This window comes from Glycine max, chromosome 12 (assembly GCF_000004515.6).
Source record: "Glycine max cultivar Williams 82 chromosome 12, Glycine_max_v4.0, whole genome shotgun sequence".
Taxonomy (NCBI): Eukaryota; Viridiplantae; Streptophyta; class Magnoliopsida; order Fabales; family Fabaceae; genus Glycine; species Glycine max.
This window is the reverse complement of record NC_038248.2, coordinates 34,770,944-34,798,073: the sequence shown is the minus strand read 5'-3', so window position 1 is coordinate 34,798,073 and position 27,130 is coordinate 34,770,944. Positions and strand designations below refer to the sequence as shown.

The 27,130-nt window shown below is 37.9% G+C and overlaps 1 protein-coding gene across 5 annotated transcripts; it reads left to right on the top strand.

The window, feature by feature from the left end:
- Window positions 1-26,527, top strand: LOC100781893 (helicase protein MOM1). Of its 5 annotated transcripts, none has more exons than XR_003263663.2 (14): window positions 1-257; window positions 375-467; window positions 1,107-1,645; window positions 1,971-3,120; window positions 5,850-5,901; window positions 6,500-6,799; window positions 7,259-7,432; window positions 10,700-11,615; window positions 11,745-11,765; window positions 11,868-11,989; window positions 13,028-13,132; window positions 13,839-15,449; window positions 25,428-25,604; window positions 26,025-26,159. XR_003263663.2 is itself a non-coding variant. In XM_026124703.2 (14 exons), exons 3-14 carry the CDS (start codon window positions 1,135-1,137, stop codon window positions 26,324-26,326), a joined length of 5,478 nt encoding a protein of 1,825 aa, XP_025980488.1. In that variant the 5' UTR covers window positions 2-257; window positions 375-467; window positions 1,107-1,134; the 3' UTR covers window positions 26,327-26,527. The 5 variants fall into 5 exon arrangements, 3 of the variants coding, with proteins under 3 accessions (XP_025980488.1, XP_006592706.1, XP_006592708.1); XR_417238.4 differs by having other exon boundaries at window positions 26,019-26,155; XM_026124703.2 differs by having other exon boundaries at window positions 2-257; window positions 25,391-25,604; window positions 26,025-26,527.
- The last annotated feature ends 603 nt before the right edge of the window (window positions 26,528-27,130 follow it).

Here is a 27,130-nt window from a genome sequence, read left to right as displayed (position 1 = left end):
CTTTTTATATAGGCTTAAGGAGAAAATTCGCCTGGTACTCTGTATTCGAGCTCCCGAGGAGGATACCTTGTGTCTTAAACCAAAATAAAGAAAAAGCTGAGAATATTGTGGTAAAATAAAATAATAAATATGTTGAATGTAAGTGCTTGTCTCAAAATTTCTCTCATTTTACTTTATCGTAAATCATAAATTTGCCTGAGACACCGCCGGACTCTAAAATCCCTTTAACATTCGCCATCTCCTAATGATTCATGCAGGTTGGTTATAAGGTTACTCTTTTTTTTGTTATACTTGTTTTGCTCTGGTTTTTTAACCCCTTCGAACTCTCCATTACGTTGCTTCGTGATCATTGTTTCTACAATTTCTGCTGTCAGTGAATTAGGGTTCGCTAGAATTATTAAGCCGAACTTGTGGCGGGTATGCAGCGCTATTCGCATTGGTTCGGAATTCTGACTTTCCAGTGAAAGGTGAAACCCTCCAAATTTCTCTGCATTCCGTTTTGTTTGATTTATCTGGCATTTTGAGCAATACTTTCGTTTTCCCTATTTTCAAGTAATGAATTTCATATGCTTGATTTGCGATGGTGTTATGTTACGGGAAATGATCATACGAAATCTATATATTGTGCATGCCTTTTTCATGCTTGCATATGCATATTCCGCTTATCTTGTTCGTTTTTCAATCTGCATTCCCAAGGATTTCTGTTTCTATGTTGGTTGAAATAATTCGTATTGTGGAGATTGATATTTTTCTACATGTAGACAGTTACTCACTTAATTTAGTTGCCTTAGTTTTTGAGATAAGTGGTTTTCCTTTGTACTACTTGAGCAAACGTAGCGATTTTGTTTTTATTTTATTTTTAACTGGTGGATGACAGTTCTATCTATGCATGATTTCCCATTGTGTCTTAATACAATTTGATGCTATTGATTTATTTGTTTTCCATAACTCTGACTTGAATGATGATAAATGGCTGAATTTCAGTTTGATTATATCCTTGCTATTGCCCTTCTCAATTGGTGTTATGCAGGGCACTTCATCTTGATGAAGTTTGCCACATGCCAATTTTCTGTGTCTCCACACTGATCTAAAGTATTATTCTGTAGGTCTCACACACAGGGTTCAGCTAAACAAATGGTAAATGGTACTTGTTCTAGTCACAACGCTAAGGATGAGGAAAATAATAACAGGAGGGTGACGCGAAACAGCGAGAAGGGAAAAATCAAATCACATCGTAATGTATCAGATACAACTGGTGTCAGAAGGTCTCCTAGAGAGACATCATCGAAGAAGAACATTCCTAGCCCTTCTTCAAGTACCCGTAAGTCTGGGCGACTTGAAAATAGACCCCCACCAGCTCCTGTCAACAAAAGGAAATCTGAAAGGGTTGAAAAAAAAAAGCCAAGTCCTTTGAGAAGATCTGGAAGAACTAGGAGTCAGTCTTCTACCGGTTATTCTGATTCTAAAAGCTCAGGGTCAGTGAGTTCAGACCCTAAGCCAAAAAAAGAGAAGAGTGTGAAACAGTTGATATTTGAAGCTAAGGAAGTGAATGGAACTGAGCAGCATGATCTGGGAACACCTCAGGTTAAAGTAAAGAGAATGAATGCTCGTATGTATCGGTCTCTCTTTCAATTACCAAAGGAAGGTAATACTGTGAGATGCCTTGTGTCATTCTTATTTCAACAACTTTGTTTTTCTTTATTGAACCCTGAGTTTTGTTACACATCTAAATGCAACAAAAAGCAGTGCTAATTTGATGGTTAATGTTATGTACACTATGTAATGAGAAAAGTTGTTAAAGGTTCTAGTAATGCCAGGTCTTTCTTCAAGTCTCTTGTTGGCTATTTTGTTTACTTATCAAAGTGAAGATAAGTCAAAAGTTTTTCCGAGTGAGGCATGCTAATTATAATTAGGTTTTGTTTGTATTATCTATCATTTTTAATTGCTTGACTGAAAAGATTGCCTTGCAGAGCCTAATAGGATCGATAACTTAAATCAAGGTGGCAACAATGGTGGAGGCAAGATTGATGAGTGCTCTGGAGAGTGTCATGATTTTGAAGAAATCTCCAAGAATGGTGCGCTACCATCTGAAGATGGAAAATCAAAAGAGATGAGAGTTGACACTGGGTTGAGTGGGTCTGTGAAAGATCTGGTAGAAAATAACATGACTCTAGGTTCATTGGCACCATCTAATGTTGCACTACCATCCGAAGATGGCAAATCAAAAGAGATGAGAGTCGACACTGGGTTGAGTGGGCCTGTGAAAGATCTGGTAGAAGATACCATGACTCTAGATTCATTGGCACCATCTAATGCTGCAACTTATGAGACTGGTCTGGCACCTGAAAGCATTCACCCTGATTACTGCAGAGAGGAAACGTTACAGGTGTTAGTGTCAAGCAATTCCATATTGGATGAAGATTCTATCAGGAACAGTGTTGGGGATGATAGAGGTGAAAACTTGATACCTTCTAAGAGCAAGGAAATCACAGTGGATGTGGATTCCGATGTTTCTGCCATGTTGGCGAAGGGTGACAACTGCAACTTGACCCCTGATGCTAGTAGCCTGTCAAGGCTAGGTGGCTATATTATGGGGACTGACTGTCCATCTAATGCCACACTTTATGAGACTGGTTTGCTACCTGAAAGGGTTCAGCCTGATTGTTGCAGAGAAGAAACATTACCGTCAAGCAATTCCAAGAATGGTGTGCTACCATCTGAAGATGGCAAATCAAAAGAGACGAGAGTTGACTCTGGGTTGAGTGTGCCTGTGAAAGATCTAGTAGAAAATACCGTCACTCTCGGTTCATTGGCACCATCTACTGCTGCAACTTATGTGGCTAGTTTGGCACCTGAAAGCTTTCAGACTGATTACCGCAGAGAGAAAGGGAATTCCATATTGGATGAAGAAGACTTAATAAGTAACAGTGTAGGGCATGATAGTAGTGGTGAAACATTGGTACCTTCTAAGAGAAAGGGAATCATGGTTGACATGGATTCAGATGTTTCTGCCATGTTGGCTAAGGGCGATAACTGCAACTTGGTTCCTGATAGTGGTAGCCCTTCACAACTAGGTGGCAATATTATGGGGATTGATGGGTCATGTTCTAAGCGAATAAGGTATTTGCTACTTGTTGGAAAATGATGGGAAACAATGTCAATATGTCATTTATCCCATTATTCTTGATTTAGGATGGCATATCTCTTTTATTGTTTTGTTTCTAGAGTATTTTCAAATTCATGAATTATAATCACACGACACATCTCTTTTATTGTATTATTCATATAACACATGCTGCTTGATATTTCATGTTAAGCATTGATAAAATTGCAACAAGGATAAAAGAGATAGCTGAGAGTTGAACAGTGAGGCAGATTTGAGAATTTGTTAGAATTCCATTATTCCATTGTGTTCAAAGTACAGTGATATTATAATCTATATGACATAGCTGTATGACTAACTGTTGACTCAGATAGTATACATTTGTACATTAGTTGAAATTGCAAATGTATATGAGATGCACATGAAATGGAACAAGTATATCTCTGTTGTTCTTGCTGTCCATTATCACGATCAATTATGAACTATTTCTGAACCCCAAACCTATCAATCACAAACACGATCTATAAATATGTATGGCTACTAAAAAATTAAGCTTGAGATGTGTTAGACACACTGTCCTTAAGGACATATCCGCTTGTGGTGTGCAAGTCTTCCAGGATTTAACTGGCTCTTCCCAATATTAAATTGGGGCAACAGAACTAGCAAGCTTTTCTGATGAGAATAGCCTAGGATTCACATAGTTAAAAAGTAGTGAGAAAAGATGTGTGTGTGAGAGCTCATTAAACAACATCTGGAGTATAGATATTTATAATGAAAAACCCAAGACCAAGTCAAAGATAAGGTGAGACCTAATCTAACTGACCAAGTCCAACAAAATATTTGTTTTTAAATAACCAATAAATTAATTTAAATAAGATTTTGTACATTTAATTAAATAGATGTTAACCTTTTGAAATATCAACAAAATATACAAAAATTTCTAATATTCCCCCCTTGCCTTGCAAACTCAGGGTGGTTGAGTGAGGGAGAACTTGCCATTGACCCTGATTTTGTCTTGCATGGCCAGAAACTGAAGAGGAGAGAGGAGCTTGATGAGAAAGTACGCATTTTGATGAAGGGCTGGGGTATGTTGAACTATTAGACTTTTTGTTGAGGACCTCCCTAAGAAAGAAAATGTCAAGTTCCATGTGTTTTGTTTTGGTGTAGATATTTGTTGGTTTGGATGGTGAAGATGAAGGAGATTGTGTAGAGGGAGAAGTAGGGTTTGGAGAGGATAAAGTTGGGTTGGTAGAGGAAGAGGAGGAATTAGATATGACAACTATACAACTAACCGCTGAGTCAGCAAATAGTTATAACAGTAATTTCATCCTAACAGAAAACTAGAGAACTAAATCTATTATAGTTGTACATTAGTTGAAATTACAAATGCATATGAAATGTGTATGGAATGCAATGGGTATATCTCTAATAATCTTCTTTTGTCCTTTTAGATTATGTTGTAGTCATGTTGGTTTTGGAAAGTGTTGGGTATTCTTACTAGTTACTACAAAATTTCTCATTCGCCACAAGTCATCTGCAGCTCTAGTGTCCCTATGGCTTCTATTCCCCAAACCCTTGCTAATGTTGGACAAATGACTTCAGTTATCTTAAGAAGGGGTGAATTAATTTCCCACTAACAAACTTTTAATCCCTTTCTAAATGATAGACTCAAAATGCAGAAGTAGAAACAACAATCAATTTAATAATGTTTAAAACATGCAAGACAAAATTGATTGCAATAACATAAATGAGATAAGGGAAGAGAAAAATGCAAATTCAGTTCTATACTGATTCGGCCACACCCTTGTGCCTACGTCCAGTCCTCAAGCAACCCACTTGAGATTTTTCTTTCTCTTTGTAAAATCATTTTACAAAGTCTGAACCACACAGGGACAATGCATCCCTTGTGTTTAGGAATCCTTACAACTTAAGAGACCCTCGGTCCCTTAATCAATCTCTTTGATTAAAAAGAAGAAGAAGAAGAAGAATTCTCTCTTTAAGAGAAGAATATTACAATTGTAGTTCATGGATGAACTCTTAATGGATTTGCAAGTGTTTGCCCAAGAGTTGTTGAGAGAGCATTTGACAATGAAGTTCTCTTGGAATATCTCTCTCATGCTTTTTGAAATCGGGCACACATATATATAGGCCCTTCGTGCCTTTTCAAAATGGTTTGAAGAGATGTGTCTTTTCAAAAAGTTTTTTCTGAATTTTTTTACTGGTAATCGATTACAGGTTTCTGGTTATCGATTACACAGTTATATTTTAAAGGGTTATGACTTTTGAATTTGAATTTCCAGAGTTCCGTTGCTGGTAATCGAGTACAGGTTCAAAATTCAAATTCAAAACCCTTTTTAACAACTATTTTCAAACTTGCCTTCTGGTAATCGATTACACTGCCTGGTAAGTGATTACTAGAGCCTTGGATGACTTTGAAACCCTTTGTTTTGAGGTAAGGCTTGATCTTGAAGAAATCTTGAAGCAAGACTTTGTTTGTTGAAGCAACCTTGTATTAATCTCGAAGCAATGCTTATCCTTTGAAGCGGCCTTATTTGATTCTTCTTTGACATCATCAAAATCATGTATGCATACATTCACAGCTAATACTATATTTGATTGCAGAAATATGTAAAAGTATGTGGATGAAATCCGCACCTTGTATTTGTTGACCACTCCATGATGATTTACCTGCATTTTGACTTATTAGGTGTTTTCAGGCCTAAATAATTTGTTCTTTTCTTTGCAGGTCGGATTATAATCCTATAGACAGTGAGTCTTGTATCCCTTCTGCAACTGAGGTTGGTTGGATTCTTTGTTCCTCATTGTTAGCATTATGCACGTGATGTAATCTGTGACTGAAGTAGTTAGCTTCTATAAGAAGTTATCTGTAACTAAAGCAGTCAGCTTCAATAAGAAGTTAGGATCATAACTGAACCAGTTAGTTGTTAGAAGGGTGTTTTTCAGTTATCTCCTACTGCACTCAGATCCCACTATAAATATCAAATCTCTACTCAGTTCAATTGCAATACCATTTCTCACAATTATAGAGAGCTCTGAATTTCTCCCTCAGATTTTTCAAATTTCTGTCTAATCTTCTTTCATTTTGTCGAGCCTGTTAAACACTAATGATCATTCTTCTCCCTTTAATTTGCTTAATTTTTGTTAGAAAAGGCCTTAAAGTGTATATCAAGCTCAAAAGTATTAACTAACATCTAGCATGCACATGGGCCACAAAGTTTTATTCGGTGAAACAATGCTAATTATAGAGTACAGATCAATAATTAATTAACCATGATCTGGAACCCTAACAAAAGAACCTGTTATGTTTTCTTTCTTTCAATGTTTGTTTATGCTTATCTGTGGGTAAGTCTTTGATCTCTTTGTGTTTGTCATCAGCTTCAAGATGGAGATTATATTGATGCAAGCATGCTGCAGAAGGATTCTCAAATCGATAATGAAAAAGAACCTGGTTTAATAAATAATTCCAATAACAGTGTAACTCAACTGAAGGAGAGGTTGTCAAGCCATATTGGATACAGATGCAAGTTTGTTGAGTATTGGGTTCCTGTACAAATATCTAATCTGCAGCTTGAACAGTATTGTTCTATTTTACTTTCAAATGCTTCAATTCTTCGCTCCTCATCAAAGGTTGATAGTGTTGAGGCTGTTCGTGATGTTCTTATTTCTACCCGAAAGGTTAGGTTGTACTTTCTGAATAAGTTGCATGCATCACATTATATCAAAGACAACATAAAGTTGGTTTAGGTTTAGACTCTAGCTGTTTTATGCTGCAATATTTGGCCGCACCATCTTAATTATTAGATGTTTAGTGGTAAACTGCTAATAATTTCTTACTAGTGAGTGAGTTATTTATAATTTGAGTATGGCATCAAATATAATCAATTGGATACATGCTTGATTAATTAATAATGAGAAATTGATATAATTTTAAATTGAATCTATTTTTAAGTTAAAAATCTTGTATGATGCTGTTTTGGTGTTGCTAATTGAAAATTAAAATGAATTTGATAAACAAACATGTATTTTTTGTAGTTGATTTGGTGTTCTTTTACTTTTTTTAATTAACTCCAAAGCTGTCAAGTGTTTGTAAATTTTCTTAACTTTTTCATTTCTTGTTGTGGTTTTTCTTGACAGTGTTGTAGTCATCCCTATCTTGTTGGTCCGGAACTGCAACCTTCTCTTAACAAGGGTCTCAAACCAATTGAGTATCTTGATTTTGATTTAAAAGCAAGTGGCAAGTTGCAACTTCTTGATTCAATGCTCGAGGAGTTGAGAAAGAATGATTTAAGGGTGGTCATTCTTTTTCAGGTACGCATTTTGCAGAGTGTCTTCCCAATACATCATTACATCATCATCTATTAGTTTCTTTAGCTTCATAGTTATCAATTCCAAATCAAGGGTGAGGAGAGGATGGCCTAAAAAATGATGTAGCAGATGACCTTCATATCAAAGATTAGATACTGAACAATAATTTATATTTATATAATACATGTTTGTATGCTAAAAAAATATTCAAAATTATCAACATGTTCATAATTAACTGGCATGAGAACAATGGAATAAAGTAAAAAATAAAAGATGGAATTAATAGATAAAAACAGAGCACATTAGATACGTGTGAACAGGGACAAAAGGAGTTGAAAAAAAAGTGTGAAGGTTTGCAAGCAAAGAGCAGAGAGATCTGGATGCTGGAGAGCTATGGGTCTGTTGGAAATACTGGGGTTGGCTGTAAACAATGGTTGTGAGCTAGGCCAGATGTGAGAAATGAAACAGAACTACTTGTTTTTTCTTTTAAACAAATTGATGTCACGATTCATGTGTTTTGCATAAAAACATAATATGTTCGTGATGTAAAAAGAAAGCAAATCATGAAAATACCACAAAAATGGGCTCGATAACTCGGAAAATTGGGGTGCGGGGGCAGGGAGATGGGTTTTGCCTTTGATGACTGTTGTCACAATTGAAGTTCTGTAGCTGCCTAGGTTGCTTTGTTCTACTTCACTACTATAGTGCTCTGTTCTCAAGAGACAAGACTTCACAAATCTCAAGAGCCAAAGAATCTGAAAAGACTAATATTAAATTCTATTAATTACAACACTCCCCCAATCCCCCTCAAGTTGATGAATGGATATCAATCATTCCTTGCTTGCATGTTAGATCTTGAAACCGCTCTATAGGAAGTCCTTTGGTGAATACATCACCCAATATGGAGTCCTGAAGGGACAAACATTATATCTATAAGTATTTTGTCTAATTTTTCTTTGATGAAGTGTCGAACTATTTTCATGTGTTTTCCTTTCAAGTTGAACTTGGTTGTGAGCAATGTTGGTCACAGACTTATTATCAGAAAATACTTTGATAGGAGCTTCGAACTTTATTTTGAGGTCATTGAGAATAATCTTCATCCATAACAATTCCATGACTTTAAATTCTGCTTCTACCCATGATCTTGCAACAACATTTTGCTTTTTACTCTTCCATGTCACCAAATTTCCACTTAATATGCAATATATCCTGTGGTGGACCCCCTATCTGTAATCAACCTTGCATAGTCAGCATCTGTATATATTTCCATGGATAGACTCCCCTCCTTCTTGAGTAGAAATCCTCTTCCTGGAGTGGCCTTTAAATACTAGACAATTCTATTTATAGCATGAAAGTGATTTTTTCTTGGATCATGCATGAATTGACTAACCACACTAACTGTGTGGTACCCAATCACATTGACTTATAACATAACTATTTTTAGGTTTTATTTTCCTATTAATTGACATCAAATTGCATAGTTAATTAAATATTTTATAACATATTGATAAAAAGATATGTCAACACTTTATCGTACAAGGCATACAACTCACAGACACATCAAGCATCTTTGGAGAAACATACAACACTTTTATCTGTATGATTACAGTCATCCAAAGTGAAAAGTACCTGAACCATTGCCATCAAATATATACATGCATTAAGATACTGACTACCCCTCTATAGGTAGAAACAAAATAAAAGGGCCCATGTCAAAGCAGAATATACACCAGTACCCCCAAAACCATCCTAAGATCTGCAAAAAGAGAAGTCATCCAAACTCCCAAGAGTCTGAAGTCCCATTAGCTAGAAAGAGTCCTTGTCGTGGTCGATCTCAGTTGCCTTTGAATCCCCCATGCTAGTATTAGCACTGCTGTCTACATGTTCGTTGGGTATCTGGCCCCTGCTGAGGTTGCTCAAAACTGCTGGAAGAAGTGGAGAGACTCAACCATCCAGTTGCCATGCCTGACTCATAGACAAGTGAAAACTATTGGGATCCAGAAGAAGAATAAGGAACATGTGCAGCTAACGGAGATAGCGGCAAATAGAAGTACTGTACAAATGATGCAGGATGAACATCAATTATCGGCTAATCCTCAGGAGATGGCAGAATAGGAGCAACTCTCACATAACCCTCCAGTGGAATGGTAGTCAAAATCAGTGGTAACTTGATACTTGCAGCAGCAAGTAACCAAATATCAGGAAACAGAGAAATAAAACTAATAGTAATATGCCGATGGCAAGTATCCTTGCCTGTGAACTCACCATACTTACAGACTCCAAGCGGACTATACTGGATATGCACCCTCCCCATCATTGATAATCATGGGTGGCTAATGGAACAAGGAGAGGAACAGGACACTGTCAACCAAGACGAATCTGGCAGACGGCAATGAGGTTAGATGATGTCAAGAGGGTGGTGGGTACATCTCACACACACTCAATAATGGCCACCTGAAAAGCTGTGCATGCGGGTGCATGAAGCAGAATCTGGCAGTAGAGCTTGGTGAGGGTGCCTTGTCAGTGGCCTATGTTATGGATGGAGGCTTTGTCTTGGACAGCTGAGAGCTCCCGACAGTGGGCCAGTGCTTGCAGCAGCTGAAACCCAATGAACTGAACTCTGGGTGGCCAAGATTGAAAAAGAAAGAAAAGATTCTGATTATTGCTCTTGAATCTTGATACCAAGTTGAGACTAAAGAATGACGTGAGACATAAATTTAGGGATTACAATATCATATTTATATACAAGGATGAGAGAATCAATCCATAAATTTAGGGATTAGAACTAAGAATTAGAATCAATCATTCTAGGGAAAATAATGGAAAGAGGGCCAAATTTCCTTAATTACATAAATTTCAATATAACCTGATTGTACCAAATATCTCAATACACATTATCATTCTCTAATTAGAGCTAAGATTATATGGATGATTTATTTTCTTTTTATATATTTTGGCATTTTCTTAATTCTCAATTAGTCAATTTTTCATCTGTTTTCTTTAGTTATGAAAATTGTTTGGGATTTATGTGTAAGGGCTATCCGAAAAGCTTGCTAACAAGATTTTATTGATAGATACAATCTCACTAAGGGCTGTAGGTCACATTTTCTTATGTTTAGGTCTGTTTTAGCTGTTGTCTTTAATTTTCTCACTTGTATGTGTGCCTGTTGGTACATGAGATCATAATGTCCATCTTTCTCTTATACGTGATCATTCACTTAAAGGGAAGATAGTTCATTGACTTGTGTTAATTTAATGCTGAATTTACAGTCTATTGGAGGTTCTGGAAGGGTTATAGGAAATTATTTGGAAGACCTATTGCGACCAAAATTTGGTTCAGATTCGTATGAACGGATTGATAAAAGTCTTCCGCCTTCCAAGAAGAATGCCGCCATGAAGAAATTTAACGACAAGAACAACAAACGATTTGTGTTTTTGTTGGAAACATGTGCTTGCCTCCCAAGCATCAAGTTGTCATCAGTTGATTCTATAATTATATTTGATAGTGATTGGAACCCAATGAATGATATAAGATCCCTTCAGAAAATAACACTTGATTCACAGTTTGAATTGATAAAAATTTTCCGTTTATATTCATCTTTCACTGTTGAAGAAAAAGCCTTAATCCTTTCTAAGCAATGTAAGATATTTGACATCAATTCTCCAAGCTGGACTACCTGTCATATGCTGTTGATGTGGGGTGCTTCTTGTCTATTTGACAAATTGAAAGTTTTTCATGATGGTGAAACTTCTGCATCAAATGTGAAATCCTTGTTTGGACGACCACTTTTGAAAGAAGCAATGCATGAGTTCTCATCCCTACTATCTCAGGATGGAGAACATATTGAATCAAGCAACTTTTCAACTTTATTGGAAGTACAGCAAAATGGGGCAACATACCATGCAAATTCTTCTTTGCTTGGTGAGCTAAAACTTAGGGTACTGGGTGAAGAGCCACCCCAAATTTTTTGGACAAAACTTTTGGAGGGAAAACAGTTTCAGTGGAAGTACTTAAATAGTTCATCTCAGCGAAGTCGGAAGAAAGTTCATCATTTTGATGGTTCAGTCAATAGGCCCGATCTTGTAAATGAAGGAGCAGCAAAGAAGCGCAGGAAAGTTAGTAACAATATTGTTGATCAGCTTTCAAAATCTGAAGACGAAAAGTTATCCAATGGAATCAAGGCAGGTTAGTGGATATATTTGTTTTATTTTGTTATGACCTTTCATTGTTCAATGAAGTTGGTAAACAGTGAGAAATATTGCAAACCTTTTTTGTTTTTATGATAACCTTCGAAACCATTGCATACTTTTGCAGGAACATCTGGAGATTTATTGGGTAATGTTTCTCAATTCTTGCTTAGTTCAACTACTTGTGTTGGTAATCCATTTCATGTCAATTATGGTCCTTGCTCAATCTATTTGCTTGATCAAATGACAGATGGATCTCAAGGAAATAATGCTGAATCTGAGCAAAAAAGTGGACAGCATGATGAGCAGAGGAGCTTACTTCTCTTGCTGAAGCCAGAGATCAGAAAGCTTTGTGATGTTCTTCTTCTTCCAGTATGTAACATGTTTTCTCTTTGTTAAGTTTGATTTCTGCTGTGGTCCTTTACCCTAGGTGTGATTGCATTTCAATTACCAGATTGTTTATGTTGATTAAATGTGATTGTATACAAGAATTGACAGTTCAGCAACATTATTTAATGTAAAAGGCCTTCAGAATTTTGTTGATATGTTAGTGTTCCTGTTTAGATTCTGATATTAATATTGTTATGTTGGTGATGGTATGGTGTGAAACTTGTGATTTTAGGCTTATAATGAAGTGGGAATGAAATGCTACTAATCTGGAATTGGAAAGGCTAAGGTTGAAGGGAAAGAGATTAGATAAACTGAATTATCTTTTGCTGGAATTTCTGATTGTCTGTTCTAAAGTAATCTTTGCTGGGTAAAAACCCAACATTGATGTGTCAATTGGGAAATTAGGAGGTTTTTAATTTGGACTGGTAGGACTAAGGAGATTGCTTAGAGAAGTGGAAGGAAGATAATGGATTGGAAATGGTAACTAAGGTAAGATGTCAATAAATTTTGAATTAATCATTGGTGGATACTTGTTTTTACTTTTTCTAGACCCCTATCAGGTCCATTTTTTTTATAAATATCATTATAATTATAAAGTAGTGGAAGGAAATAAAGGAGAAAAAGTTTAATTAAATCTTATCTATGTTATGGATCTCTGTTGATTTCTCTAGGGTATGCTGGTGATTGTTTAGTTTTCTTGGAGACTGCTTTTGTGTCATTGATGGATTAATTTTGTTAGATTATGAATGATTGCATTGAAATATGATATGGATAATGACTTTAACTGTTATTATTGAAACTATGACTCATTATCAAGAATGCAGAAGCCAAACCTAAGGAAGGTGGAATTTTGACATTGAAAATTAATTTTGCCATCAATTCTTCTAATTTAACCTTGCATTCCACCAAGGAATGATTTTTATTATTTGTATATCATAATTGGTTTGGCAAAATTTGTATTTGTATATGTCAATCTGACCTAATCTGAATTGATGTTCTGGTGACATCTGTGTAATGCAGGATAATGTCAAGAGAATGATTGATAATTTTCTTGAATATATTATGAGCAATCACGATGTCAATAGGGAACCGTTTTCAATATTACAGGCTTTTCAATTATCTCTGGTAAGAATATTTTCTAGCATTTTCTTGTATTCCATTCTTGTTCCCTCCTTCTGTTGCCTTATCTTTTGCTGTCTGGCATAGTTTTGTTTTTTTAGGAAAATGGGTATTTTTTTTTTGTTTATTTATTTCTTGATTGTTTTTACAGTCGGTGGCATATTGTGAGTTAACAATCTTGGCTTCTTTTTCCTTTCCTGCGGTAACATTTTGTGTAAATTGTCAAACTTGAGTTTGAGCACTGCATTATGTATTTATTACTTGAAATAATCTGATTTTTAGGCTAGAGTTACAGTACAATGCATGGTCATGAACCATCTCATTTTCTTTTAGTTATTAAGGAAGTTTGCTCTATTTTTCTCTCCTGGTTACCATCTTAATAACCCAAATACAAGATATAATCTTACTACATGGGAGTTCAATTATGCATTTTTTTTTTATATTCTTGTTATGAGTATGTAAAATAGTCTTCTGAATTTGGTTTGCAAGACTCTTGTTTCCCACCTCTTGTAGATGCATGTATTCACCTAATTGCATTCAGGAGAAATGCTAGCAACACTCTTTCTGATACCCTCTCCGTGATTGCTTTAAATTTATTGAAAATTACCAATTTTGGTTGGCCCCGCATCATGTAGAGAGTGCCACTAGCACTCCTCTTGCATTCAGTATGTGTCAACTGATATCCTTTTTTCTTTTATTGTGCAAATTTCAGTGTTGGACTGCAGCTTCTTTGCTAAAACACAAACTTGACCCCATTGCTTCTCTTATACAAGATTTGAACTTTGAGTGTAAGAAAGAAGAGGTGGACTACATTTGTTCTATGTTGCGTTGTTTGAAGAAAATATTTTTATATCGTACAGGAAATCATCATGATACCGGTTCTCCAAAAGCATCTGGACCATCAAACAGAGCATATTCCCGCACAGGAGTTGCACAAGTGGTTGAATTGTTCAAAAAAGATATGTCCAAAAGTATCAAAGAAATTCAGAAGAAGTGTGAAAAGAAGCTGAAGAAGCTACTTCTTTTGCAAGAGGAAGAGAAGCAAAGGTTGAGAGCAGCTATTGAGGAAGAAAAGGCTAAATTCGAGGAAAGGTACAAAATAGAGTCTGCTGTTATTCGATCCTGCTCTCCCAATGATGTTACAAGAATGGAAAAGCTCCGGGTTTTGAATACTGAATATGTAAAAGGAATTGAGGAATTAAAATTTCAGCATGATACATGTCTCAAGGATCTCAAGGACAAGCAATTAGCTGAAATACAGAAGTTTCAAGATAAGGAGGCCGCTTGGGTAAAAGATGTGAAATCTTGGGCAGACAAAGAATATCTAAACATAGTTGCTTCAGAGGAACTTGGAACTGGGGTTGAATCCTTGCAGACTTGTGATCAAGTAAAGCCTGACAATGGTCTAAAGAATCATTTGGCAGGTACTGCTGCGAAGCCTCCTTCATCCATGGAACAAAAATCTGATGGAGGTGTTGTAAATGAACTTTCAGATAGAGAATTAAGACTGAGTAATTGTCCAGATAACAATACCCTTTTGAGTCCACGGAACCAAAATTCTGGAGCCCCATCAAATATCCCAGGTTTAGATAGAGTTTTATCACCAAGGGCTTGTCAAGCTGCTAGTTCAAGTGATGGTCCGAATACAATTTCCTTTCCAAATCCCCTTTTGGAGCAACAAACTACCGATGGAGTCCCTTTGAGTATTCCAGCAGCAGCTGATTGTCGTGATGATATCGAGCATTTAACTAATGCTGTGTTGGGGGATAAAAGAATCACATCAGACCAGCAGAAAGGAGCACCTGAAACCATCACAGAATTGTCCCAGGGGACTCCAGTATCTAGAACAGTTAATGTCTTGGATCCTCCAGAACAAGTGCAGCAATTATCTGTGGGGTCCTCTCCTGACCATGATACATCTGGGGAAATGCATGTGCAACGATTACCTTCCGCAGAGCTCCCTTCTTCTCATCTGGATTCAACTAATTTACCTTTGACAACCGAAATTGAACATCAGCCAACTGTGGTTCCTAATCAAGATGTGCAACCTGATTCAAATTTGGAACTCTATTCACATTCACATGAAGTTGTTGTGCATCCTGCCTCAAATTCAGATCCTAATACAGTTACACCAAGTGAAGTAAGAGTGCAATCTGCAGACACAATAAATTTGTCGATTCCTTTAGAGATCAATTATCAACATATGCAAGCTGAAACCCATTCAGCTTCCAGAATGCTGCATTTAAGCTATGATCCACTCAACAATGAATTGGATAGAATACAAAAAGTAACAGAGCAAACAATGAAAAACTATGAAGATAAGGTAAGTTTCTGGTTTACTTATTTCATTGTGATAGAACAAACCAAATCTCTCGTTTATTACTCGTGGTACAAATGTACATCTAGGGATTAGAGCCTAGCCTCCCTAACCAACCCTCGTGATCACTCCCGAATGAGTAATTCAAGGCAGTCAGTCTCTATTTATAGCTAACGACTAACTAACTGCCTTTAACTGATCTAAACAGTTACAAGGATAACTACTAAAATGTAACTGATCTTAGTCAGCTACCTAACCCTGGTTCTGGCTGCTTTGGCTGCTGCTCTGGCTTCCTCTTATACTTGCCATGGGTCCTTCCTTCATACACTTGCTTAACAGGTAGCCTAACAATACTCCCCCCAAGAGAGCCACCTTGTCCTCAAGGTAAAATGCAGGAAATTGTTGTGTCATAACATCAACCGATTCCCATGTGGCTTTAAAGTCTGGCAAATCTTTCCATTGGATGAGCACTTCAGCTGTGCCTGCAGGGTGGTTTCTGACAGCCTTTACAGCTAGAGGCTCAACCCTTAGTTCCAGCTCAGCAGTCAGCATAGGAGGCAAGGGTTGGGGTTTCACCGCAGGAGCAATGACTTTCTTTAATAGAGACACATGAAAGACTGGATGAACTTTACTCTCGGGTGGTAGGTTGAGCTGGTAAGCTACTTTACCAATGACCTTAGAAATCTGATATGGTCCCTAAAATCGAGGGCTTAATTTCTCACTCAACTTTTTAGCCAAAGATTTCAAACAATACGGTTATAATTTCAGGTAAACCCAATCATCCACAGCTAAGTTAACATCCCTATGGTGCTTATTGGCATAGGCTCGCAACTGGTCCTGAGCCTTAAGCAAATTAGTTTGTAGTTGGTCCAACAAAGAGTACCTATCTTGGGTCAGCCTGTTGACCTCCTCCTCTACTGCTGAAGGAATTTAGTTCAAGCAGATTTGAATAATTCCCTACAAAATTGACTCAGAAAAGTTTTATTCCGATAAAAAATGATAGTGTTTGGAAACCCATGTAATTTCACAACCTCCCGGAGAAATAGATCAGCTATGTCCTTTGCAGTGAAGGGGTGACTAATGGGGATAAAATGAGCATACTTAGTCAATCTGTCTACCACAACCAGAATTGTGTTCTTTCCTTGTGCTCTCAGTAGTCCCTCTATGAAATCCTTAGAGATGTCAGACCAAACCTGTGTAGGGATAGGAAGAGGTTGCAACAAATCAGCCAGGGACAAGGCCTGGTATTTATTCTGTTGGCAAGTTTCACATGCAGCAACAAACTGTAATATGTCTTGTCTCATACCCTCCCAATAAACTAAAGCTGCTATCCTTCAGTGTTGTTAAATGGCGGTCACGGCGGTGCCATGGCGGAGTTGCGTTGCGATTTTCTGAAAAAACGCCACCGAATAGCGGTGGCGTGGCGGGTTAAAGATTGCGGCGCCATGGCGGCCGCCATAGCCATGGCGGATGTGGCGGCGAGGCGGATGCAGCTGCAACCCTCGACCTCGAAGCTCCAACACAGCGCGACGACCCACGACCCGTGCAACCAGTCACGACCTCGGAACCACCCACACCTGCAACCAGCGACGACCCACGGTGGCGACGAGCACGGCAGCGACCACCCACGGCAACGCGAACGACGGCGACGAGCATGGCGTGAACGACAGCAATGCGAACGGAGAAGACAACCTAGCCAGAATCGCGACCGTGACTTATATTGGTGGGTGGGCCAAAGCCTTTTTTTTTATTTTTGCTGCTTGACACCCCTTTTTGCTGTCTGCAGCTTTTTTTTCTGTTTTTCTATTTGACACCCCCTTTTACTTTCGACAGTCCCATTTTTAATTTTTTTTTCTATTTGACACCACAATTTTTTTTTTCTGTTCAGTCCTCTTTTTAATGAGTTTATTTGGTGTTGGTACTTGATTATTGTATGAATTTATCAAACTTTTTTAGTTTATTTGAATGCAATCCTTTGTTTTTTTCAATTTCAATGAGTTTATATATATGTTTTTTTTTTTTTTGTCCGCCATGACATCCGCCATTTTCCGCTATGCCATCCGCCATATTTTTATGGCGGATTTTTGACTTTCCGCCATGAACCGCCATCCGTCATTAACATTGCTATCCTTTTAAATGTTTTGAAAAACCCTGAATGACCCCCTACAACAGAGCTGTGATACTTTGTCATAAGTGTTTGCACTTTGGGAGACGTTTTAGAAATCACTAACTTGCCTTTATACCATAATTTTTTATCCTGTAAGGAGTATCCTGGATGTGCAGATCCATTTACCAATAAATCCTGCATAATTTTCTTCAGTTTCGGGTCAGCCAAAACTTCAGACTCCAACTCTTTCTCATCAAAAAATCTGATCATAGAAATGGCTGAATGTCATTCTTCTAGACAATGCACCCGCTACCTTGTTCTCACATCCTTAGCGCGCCTACAGAAATAACAGACGTGCGCTTAGTGCGACAACAAAAAAACACTAACAATGGCTAAGCAAGATCCTCTCGCTTAGCTGAAACACTACTGTGGCTAAGCGAGAGTGACTCGCTAAGCCTTATTCACACACAGAGAGCTAATTGCGCTTAGTGTGCAGGGTGCACTTAGCACGATAGACTATCTAGGCTTAACGCCAGTGTGCGCTTAGCGGGACTGGCTACTGCTAACACTAGCGGCTTAGCGAGATAGGCTCGCTAAGTCTTATTTTAAGACAGAGAGATATTTGCGCTTAGCGGGCATGACTTGCTTAGCGCATGAACAAAACCTACAAAAACTAAATTACCTTGGGCTTAGTGAGACAGACTCGCTTAGCCCAATTTTATTCCAGAGGCACTTTTGGACTTAGCGAGCATGACTCGCTTAGCCACGAAAGGAATGCAAAAAGCCTCCAAGTTGCAGAACTAACTAAGTGTACTCGCTAAGCGCGGATGGTCGGCTTAGCGAGTTCATGCAAACCTAGAAATATAAAGCATAAATTCAATGACTAGCTAAGCCGTAGTGCAGTGGCTTAGCGAGTTCATACGAAATTGCAGAAATATAAACAAACTTGATGAACTCGCTTAGTCGAACAGGGTGCGCTTAGCGAGTTCATCCTAAAACCCAGAAATTTAACAAAATGGATGAACTTGCTTAGCGGGCAGGACTAGCTTAGCTAGGTCATCGCTAAAACGCAGAAATTGGGACTTGTCAGCCTCAACTCCCTAAGCCACTATTCAGGCTATGAAGCTTGAGGCTTAGCCCTGTAATCGACTACATTATAACCCACATTAAAGTCCTAACATCATATGAACTAAACAAAGAACCAAAATCATCAACAACAGCAATTGCACAAAATAAAAAATGAAGCCTTCTAAGTCATCTACCCTAGGGTTCAAAATAAAACTTAACAAGAGAGGGAAAAAGAAAACTTACTTGAGATTGCAGAGACGAAGTGAAGTGAAGATGCAGGAAGTAGAATGCAACGGTAAGCACAGTGCAAATGGTACCAGAAGAAATGATGAGGTGCAATTATAATGATCTTTAAAATGTAACTGCCCTAAGGTAGTTATGTTTTTCTTTTGCTGTTTCGATCTGCTCGCTAAGCGTGGGTGACTCGCTAAGTGAGCACTCTGTGACATTTGAATTTTCAGAATTTAAATTCAAGTGCTTAGCGAGACAGACTCGCTTCGCCCAATTCTCAAAAATATGAACCCGAGAGGTTTTTGGGCTTAGCGCGCAGATGCGCGTTTATCGAGTTCTACAACTCTGATTGGTCTGCAACTTCCGCTAAGCCGGACATGGCTCGCTCAACGGATTAAATGAATGAGGATGCAGTAGTGGGGTGGCGCTTAGCGAGTTGGTCTTGCTTAGTACAATTTCCATTCTAGAGAGACTTTTGGGCTTAACGAGATGGCTTGCTTGGCCCAATTAACATAATAGCCCAGACAGAGAGACTTTTGCGCTTAGCACACAGATGCGCTTAGCAAGCTGACTCGCTTAGCCCTATTTCAATAAATGCACAACTCGAGAAGGTTTTGGGCTTAACACGACTGTCTCGCTTAGCGAGACCTCAACAACCAATAGATAGGGGTTGGCGCGTTTAGCGAGAGTGCTACTCGCTTAGCGGATAAGTTATGGCTTGCTTAGCGCGGATGTTGCGTTGAGCGAGGTGGATGACTGAAAATTTTTCTAAGTTCTTTCCCATCCTTAGCTTCAGAGAAGCTTGTGTCCAACCCCTTTTTCATTAAAAACATGCTTTAACACTCTACTCTAGCAGTCTCAAGTGAACAAAACCTAACTACTTGCATTAAATAACATAAAATGATTGAGAAAAGTAAGAAAAGCTGGGTTGTCTCCCAGTAAGCGCTTCTTTAACGTCACTAGCTTGACGTTCGTTACCTCTAAGGGTCCTGTAGTACCATAGATCTAGCCACCATAGCTGCTTCATGTTCAACCTTCTCCATCTTAAAACAGGCTTTGAGGTCACTTGGATGCTTCATTGCGTCAAATAAATTGAAGGTAACCTTTTGATTATCAACGCTCATTTCTAGGTTACCCTTTCCCATATCAACCACACATTTGGCCGTCAACATGAATGGACGGCCTAGGATCAATGAAATCTCAACATCTTCAATGTCCATGACCACAAAATCAGCTAGAAATGTGAAGTGACGCACTTTGACCAATACATCTTCCATTACACCATATGGCCTTGTGATTGAACGATCAGCTAACTGCAGTGTCATTCTAGTTGGAAGAATCTTCAAGTTTCCTATCCTTTTGCACATAGATAGGGGCATCAGATTGATGCTAGCCCCTAAATCAATAAGTGCTTTTCCAACTGACACAACACCAATTGAGCATGAGATAGTGACACTCCCTGAATCCTTGTATTTTTGTGGAAAGATCCTCTGAATAACTGCACTACAATTGCCTTCCACCACAATGTTTTTGCTGTGAATATATTTACCCTTCTTGGTCAGCAAGTCCTTGAGAAATTTTGTATAGAGTGACATCTGTTGTAAGGCTTCTCCGAAAGGAATAGTAATTTCCAATTTCTTGAAAATATCAAGGAAATGAGTAAAGTATTGCTCCTTGTCCTTTTTAGACGGCACCAAAGGGATGGTGTTTCCCTTCCTAAGTTGGGGACAACCTCTTTCTTCTCCCTCACAAACTCACTCTTAGTCTTTTTCTCCTCATTCTATTTTCTCTCATCCTCCTCATTGTCTCTCTTTTTGTTATTTTTCTCATTTTCTTCCTCATCAGTCTCATTTATTTTTCTCTCTCCCTCTTTCTCTTTTTCTTCCTCAGCTCCCAATTCCCCTTCATTGCTCCCACTCTCATTCTCCACAAATACTCCCCTTTTACTTCTTGTGATAACAATTTTGCACTCTTCTTTGGGATTCTTCTTTGTATTTGCTCCAAATCCTCCTAAGGAATTTTCTGTTATTTGTTTGGCTAGCTGCCCCACTTGGATTTCCAGGTTCTTAATGGTTGACTCAATACTCTTATGATTAGACATTAAGACTTGGATAAACTGAGCCAAAGTGTCTTCCAGCTTGGTGGTTCTCTCATACAGGTTTGACCCTTGATTAGGAGGTCTATTGGAAGATCTTCCTTGATCCTTGTTGAACTGATTGCCTGGATGTGATCTCCACCCTTGTCCTTGATTAATTGCCTGAGTGAAATCCTTGTCTGTTTTGGTTCCCCATGTAATTTACCTCTTAGCTGCATCATCTTGGGTTATACAACCTGATTCATGAGCCCCTCCACAAATACTGCAGCCTCCAACCTGCATAACTGTTGAGTAAGATGGTTGAGCTGCTTGCAGCTGTGTTGGCAATTTGCTAAGTGTCTCCTTGAGTGATTCAAGCTGTTTAGCTAATAGCTTGTTTTGGGCCAACAATGTGTCTTGTGAAGAAATCTCCAACAGACTTCTTTTTGTGGGAATATGTGTCCTATCAGCAAAACTGCGTGATCACTAGCTACCATGTTCTCAATGATCTCCATTGCTTCCTCTGGAGTCTTCAACTTGATTTTCCCTCTGGTTGAAGCATCTAACAACTGCTTAGACTGCGGCCTCAAACCATCAATGAATACATTCAGCTGAATGGGTTCGGTGAATCCATGAGTTGGTGTTTTCCGCAGCAAGCCACAGAATCGTTCTAGAGCTTCACTCAAAGACTCATTTGGAAATTGATGAAATGAGGAAATTACCGCTTTGCTTTTAGTTGTCTTGCATTCAGGGAAATATTTCTTCAAAAATTTCTCCATCACTTCCTCCCATGTTTTCAAACTATTTCCCTTGAAAGATTGCAACCATTTCTTAGCTTCACCCGCTAGAGAGAATGAAAACAGATTCAGTCTAATAGCATCTTCCGGCACCCCTGCTATCTTCACTATGTTGCAAATCTCTATATAAGTTGTTAGGTGTGCATAAGGGTCTTCATTAGGTAGGCCATGGAAAAGATTTCCTTGAATTAGTTAAATCAAGGAGTGTGGATAGGAAATATTGGTTGCTTGGACTTTCGGCCGCACAATACGAAAAAGTGTGGCACAATGGAGCTGGAATAATCCTAAAGAGTTACCTTTTGCAGTTGATCGTCTGCCATGTTAGCTTCAGATGCATCAACTTCGGACTCAAGTTTGCTGGAAATGATGATGAAGATTTAGACAAAAGAGTTCTCTCGCCACTTGGGTTGACTGTTCTGTCTTGTAAAGCCTTCCTCCTCTTTTCTGCATTGTTTCTCCTACAAGTAGCTTCAATCTCCAAATCTAATGGAGCTAAATCCCCTGCTGAAGTTTTACCTCGCATACAAGAAGCAAGCTAAACAGAGCAGTTAACCAAGTTCAAGAGATAAAATTTGAATTACAAATATTCACAAGAAACAATCAAAGAATAAAGAATAAATGTTTCCAAACTGGCTTTTACAATCTAAGTGGAAGGAAATTCTTCGGCAACGGCGCCAAAAACTTGTTTGCTTATCGGCAAGTGTATCGATTTGCACAAGTAGTTTATAAAACGGTATGACCGATTATCGTATCCACAGGGAATTTGTTTCACCTAGGTTATGTATATTTAGTATGTAAACACTTTTTAACTTTGAAATAAAATAAAGATTGAATGATGGATAAGTTTTATGCAATACATTAAACTACTTAGACAATGGTAAAATACTTAAAGTTGTAAAAATGCAATAAATATCAAGATAAAAACGTCAGGGAGTTTCCTACTGAAATTTCTCTTGCCGTATAAAAAGGTTTTTCTCCATTTAACGTTATTCTAGCGCTCTTGCACCGAGAAAATACTCAGACCATGATTCCTCGCACGAATGAGCCTAACTCTCTTAGCTTTTGTTCTTGATTCCTCAACAAACTCGTTCTAAAAGAGTTGCAATAAGCACACAGTGCAAAAACATACTATATTACTGCATTCTATTCCTAGATTCACAGACCTCTAGCTTGCTCTATCAAGTTCTAAGGTTTTAAAGCTGTTAAAAATTTAGGACTACATTGCTTAAGGATTTGAGATACCAACAACTTAAATTTGAATGAGTGGAGAAAATTATCACACTCAGCACTTAGCTTTTTATTAACACATACATATATATATATATATATAGTACAGAGAAAGATAGAGAGAAGGGGAAAACTGCCTTTGGATAAGGATTAGACATTCAGCTTCCCACACACTCAACATGACAACACATAAAGCTTAATACACACTCAACCTCACTCACACACTCAAAACAGCCTTTTACCTACACAACTGTCTACACAATACAGCTGTATACAATATATATTTAACAAAAGCATTTTCCAATACTAAAAAGTCTAACTAAACATACAAATGGGTGATCAACCCACAAGCATGTAAAATAAATGCAGATAGAAGCAAAAAATACCAAAAAATAACATTTAATAGATAGTTGGAAGATTACATCAAGAGTTTTCAGTAGGTTACTCCCCAACAAAGAAGTTCTAGCCTTCGATTACAAGAAAAGCTTCATACAAACAAGAAAAGAAATACTTTTGGTGAAAGAAAATGGAAAAAGGTGAAGGAGAATGTCTTCTCGAGCCTCTTTGTCCTTCTTCTCTTTGTTTTTCATGTAGCAAAATGGCTGGCTAGACTGTGGTTGTGGTGGTCGTGACATTTGGTTTCCCACCAACTCAGTGTTTTAAAGGCTCTTGGACTCCTCAACACCGAAAGCTTGCTAAGCGAGCACTGTTTCGCTGAGCGAGAGTAAGTGAAAATCCGCTAAGCGAGCTTGGGTGCGCTAATCGCGAGAAGAGACAACGTCTTTGCTGGGTGGACTAGCTGCGTACTGCGCGCGCTGATCTCTAACTTATCCTCTTCTAGAATTTCACATCCGCTAAGCGAGCTGGTTGTGTCGCTAAGCGACTTCATTAGCAACTTTTTGCACCTTCTCTTCTTTGGCCTACAAACTGAGTTGAATTTCAACATTAGATCACAAAAATGGAGTTTCTACTCTATAAATTTACACAAGAATGAAAATATTTACAATTTCTACAGAAAGAACCATAAATTGGAGGCACATTTCTATTTTCTTACAAATGTTCAATACACTAATAACTCATGAATAACAATTAACAAGAGACAGAGGTTGCAACACTTGGACCTCTTGGCGCACCTTTGGAGCAAGACCTAAGATGAAGCAGCTCAAAAGGAAGGGGGGTGGAAGACCCATGATGCAATTGGCAAGAGTTTCAAATTCGGAGAGGTAATCAGCAACAGAGCCTCTGGTGCAGCGGTAAAGTTGTGCCTTGGTGACTTGTTGGTCATGGGTTCGAATCTGGAAACAGCCTCTTTGCATATGCAAGGGTAAGGCTGCGTACAATATCCCTCCCCCATACCTTCGCATAGCGAAGAGCCTCTGGGCAATAGGGTACGAAAAGAATTAGCAACAGAGCCTCTCTATGTCAGCTTGAATAGGGCACCAGTTGGATCCTCATATTGAGTTGGTGCAAAAGGGGTCTCCAACGCCTGCAAAAACGCTGGTCACGACACCATTTGGCCATTGCGCGACATCCACTAGAGCCACGCCATCATCGGTCCGTCCATGTAGAAGGAGGCAACTGTAAGATGTTCTGGCTCTAGGATGGAATGATACTCAAAGAATTGAGTAATCTTGAAGATCCAGCCTAAGGGATCGGCGTCGTCAAAACGGGGAACTTCTAATTTCAACTGAGGAGGGTTGAGCGAAGGAGAAGGAACACATGGCAGACCGGTTGATGATGTTGGAGATGGGGGGGTTAGATTCAATCTTAAGAGTCATGGAGTTCTGAGTGGCTGTTAACGAGAGCTGATTCATAGTTAGCTTGGCGATGGCCTCCTCGAGACGATCTAAATGAGATTTGGAACGCGTGGAATCAGCCATAGTGCTCAATGAAAAATGGTATGCTCTTGGAATTATATTAGTAACTATGGTTCCTGGAATTCGAGGACCAAGAAGATACCTCCCAAAACAAATGATTAAAATTGAGTATTATTTTCTCTATCTCTGTATTACAATAATCATCCTGTATATATAGGACTTGGATGATAGAGATAACAGACCACTAACAAACTCTTAACCAAAAGGTGCTGGAATATTCTGATAACAGAATACTAGTACTAATAAAGAGGTGGCATGTCTCCCTATACCCCAATTATTCATATTCCTAATAACAGACATAAATCAATTATAATCTGCTAAATATTTTGGTGCTGATATTTTCCTCTTGGGTCTGCTTGTCATTTCCACTTGTGGTATCTTGCTCTGTATATCACTTCCTCTGCCTCCTTATTCCGTTTAAAACCATCCTTCTTTAGCAAGTTATACAGAGGCCTTGCAATCCTACCATATTTAATTGCTGTAGCATAAAAAAAATATTTCATTGCTGTAATGGTTTTAAGGTTTCATCTTTTGTGATTACTATAAAATTGTTCTTGCTGGAGCAGAAATTGCTGCTGAAAACTGATTTTGAAAAGGAATTAGAGGAACTCCGCAGGAAGTACGATATTAAATTTCAAGGAATTGAAGTTGAATTTAAACAAAGAAAGATGGCTCTGGAGACAAATCGGAATGTAGTTCATATGAATAAGTTCTTGGCAGATGCTTTTAGGTCTAAATGCTCGACTCTTAAATCATCTTGTACATCAGGAATGCTGCCAGGTATGTTGGTTTTTTTTCGAGATATAAATTTTACTATTTGCTTTTATTGCCCTGACTTGATATGTTATGAAAATCTAATCTCACTTCAGTGATTTGGGTGTTCCCACCTTCTGTTTTCCTTTTTCATGGGCTAAATTATAGATATGTAATTTTTGAAAGAAAAATAGATGTTAGTCTGAAACTAATGAATGCTATATAATGTTTTAGCAGTTTTTTTTCCGGTCTGGATTATTTTAATATTGGGAAAGGTGACAAGTTTATGGAACTTAAATATGCTCTTTAACACTTGTTTGGGTGTTTTTATATATTCTGCTCATTAGCAGACATGCATATAAAGTATATAACTAAATGTGGATGCTTGCAGCACTGGGTATTCATTTTTTGAGTCTTTCCTAACCACTGTTTTAATGTCAGATTCAGATATTGCACAGCAGCAGTTGCTTCAGCCTTCAAGACAACAAAGTGCTAGTTGGCGTTCCCTGGTTAATGGTTCTTCTTCCTGTGGACCTTCTGCTACCAGTCTGCAGAGTCCCTCCACAACGACTGGCTCTCAGCATATGGTAACACCTATACGGCCTGGTTACAGTGCATCAGTATTTCCCTCCAATGTTTCTGCAAGATCACCAATTATCAACACCATCTCTTTATCAGTTGGAAATCCTCAGGCTGGTGGTGGTCAGATACGAGCACCAGCCCCACATCTCCAGCCTTATAGACCATGACATAGCTTTTTTCTTTTCTTGTTTTCTCTCCCTAGTTGGGAGAGATTCTCACATAATTTTTGGCGGGAAAATATTGTGGTACTGATGCTGATGCTAGTGTTTTTTTTCCCTCAACGCTTTGTTCTAATTATAGATTTATTAATATGTATATATGTAATTAATTCTCTGGCATGCAATGAATCATGAATGGTTGGCGGTTAAGACGAAGCTTGGTGAATTGGTGAAGTGACTGTAATTCTAGAAACGATTAGCAGAATTTTAGTATGCAACTATGTGAAAAGGAAGCAATTTTAAATTGGCTGCAAAAACTTTTACTTTTAAAGTGGAAAATCGGAGCATAGTTTATTATATCCTGGTGGCATTTGTAACGTGTATTTTTGCTCGAATCAATTGGAAAATTTTACTAATATGGTGTATCATATTTGACAAATAATCTTGTCTTTTAAATGTTATTAGGTTTCATTTTCAGTTTTATGAGTTTTTGTGTGTATAAAAAGTTAGTTGTTGAGAAAGGTTAACTCTTTAAATACGTCTTGGTATTTTGAGGGATTAGTTTTTGATCCCTAACCATATAATATTCTTGATTTATGAAAAAAAATAGACATTTTATTGAGGTTTGTAATTTGACGTTTGATGAGGTTTTCAAATTTTGGTCTCTATGGCAGTAAATTGGTGAATAGTTTTGAATAGCTTGCTAATTTACTGGGTTATAACATTTAGTTCTTATTAATTTACCTACAATCTATTTATGATTGAATTAATGAATCATTAATTAATTCAATGAATCATTAATTAATTCAATGA

Bases quoted from the DNA above. Each gene is read 5' to 3' on its own strand.
- LOC100781893 (XM_006592643.4), top strand. From the start codon at position 1,135: ATGGTAAATGGTACTTGTTCTAGTCACAACGCTAAGGATGAGGAAAAT. The intron at 13,133-13,838 runs GTAAGAATATTT...TGCAAATTTCAG, and splicing joins AGGCTTTTCAATTATCTCTG to TGTTGGACTGCAGCTTCTTT. The intron at 25,605-26,018 runs GTATGTTGGTTT...TTTTAATGTCAG, and splicing joins TACATCAGGAATGCTGCCAG to ATTCAGATATTGCACAGCAG.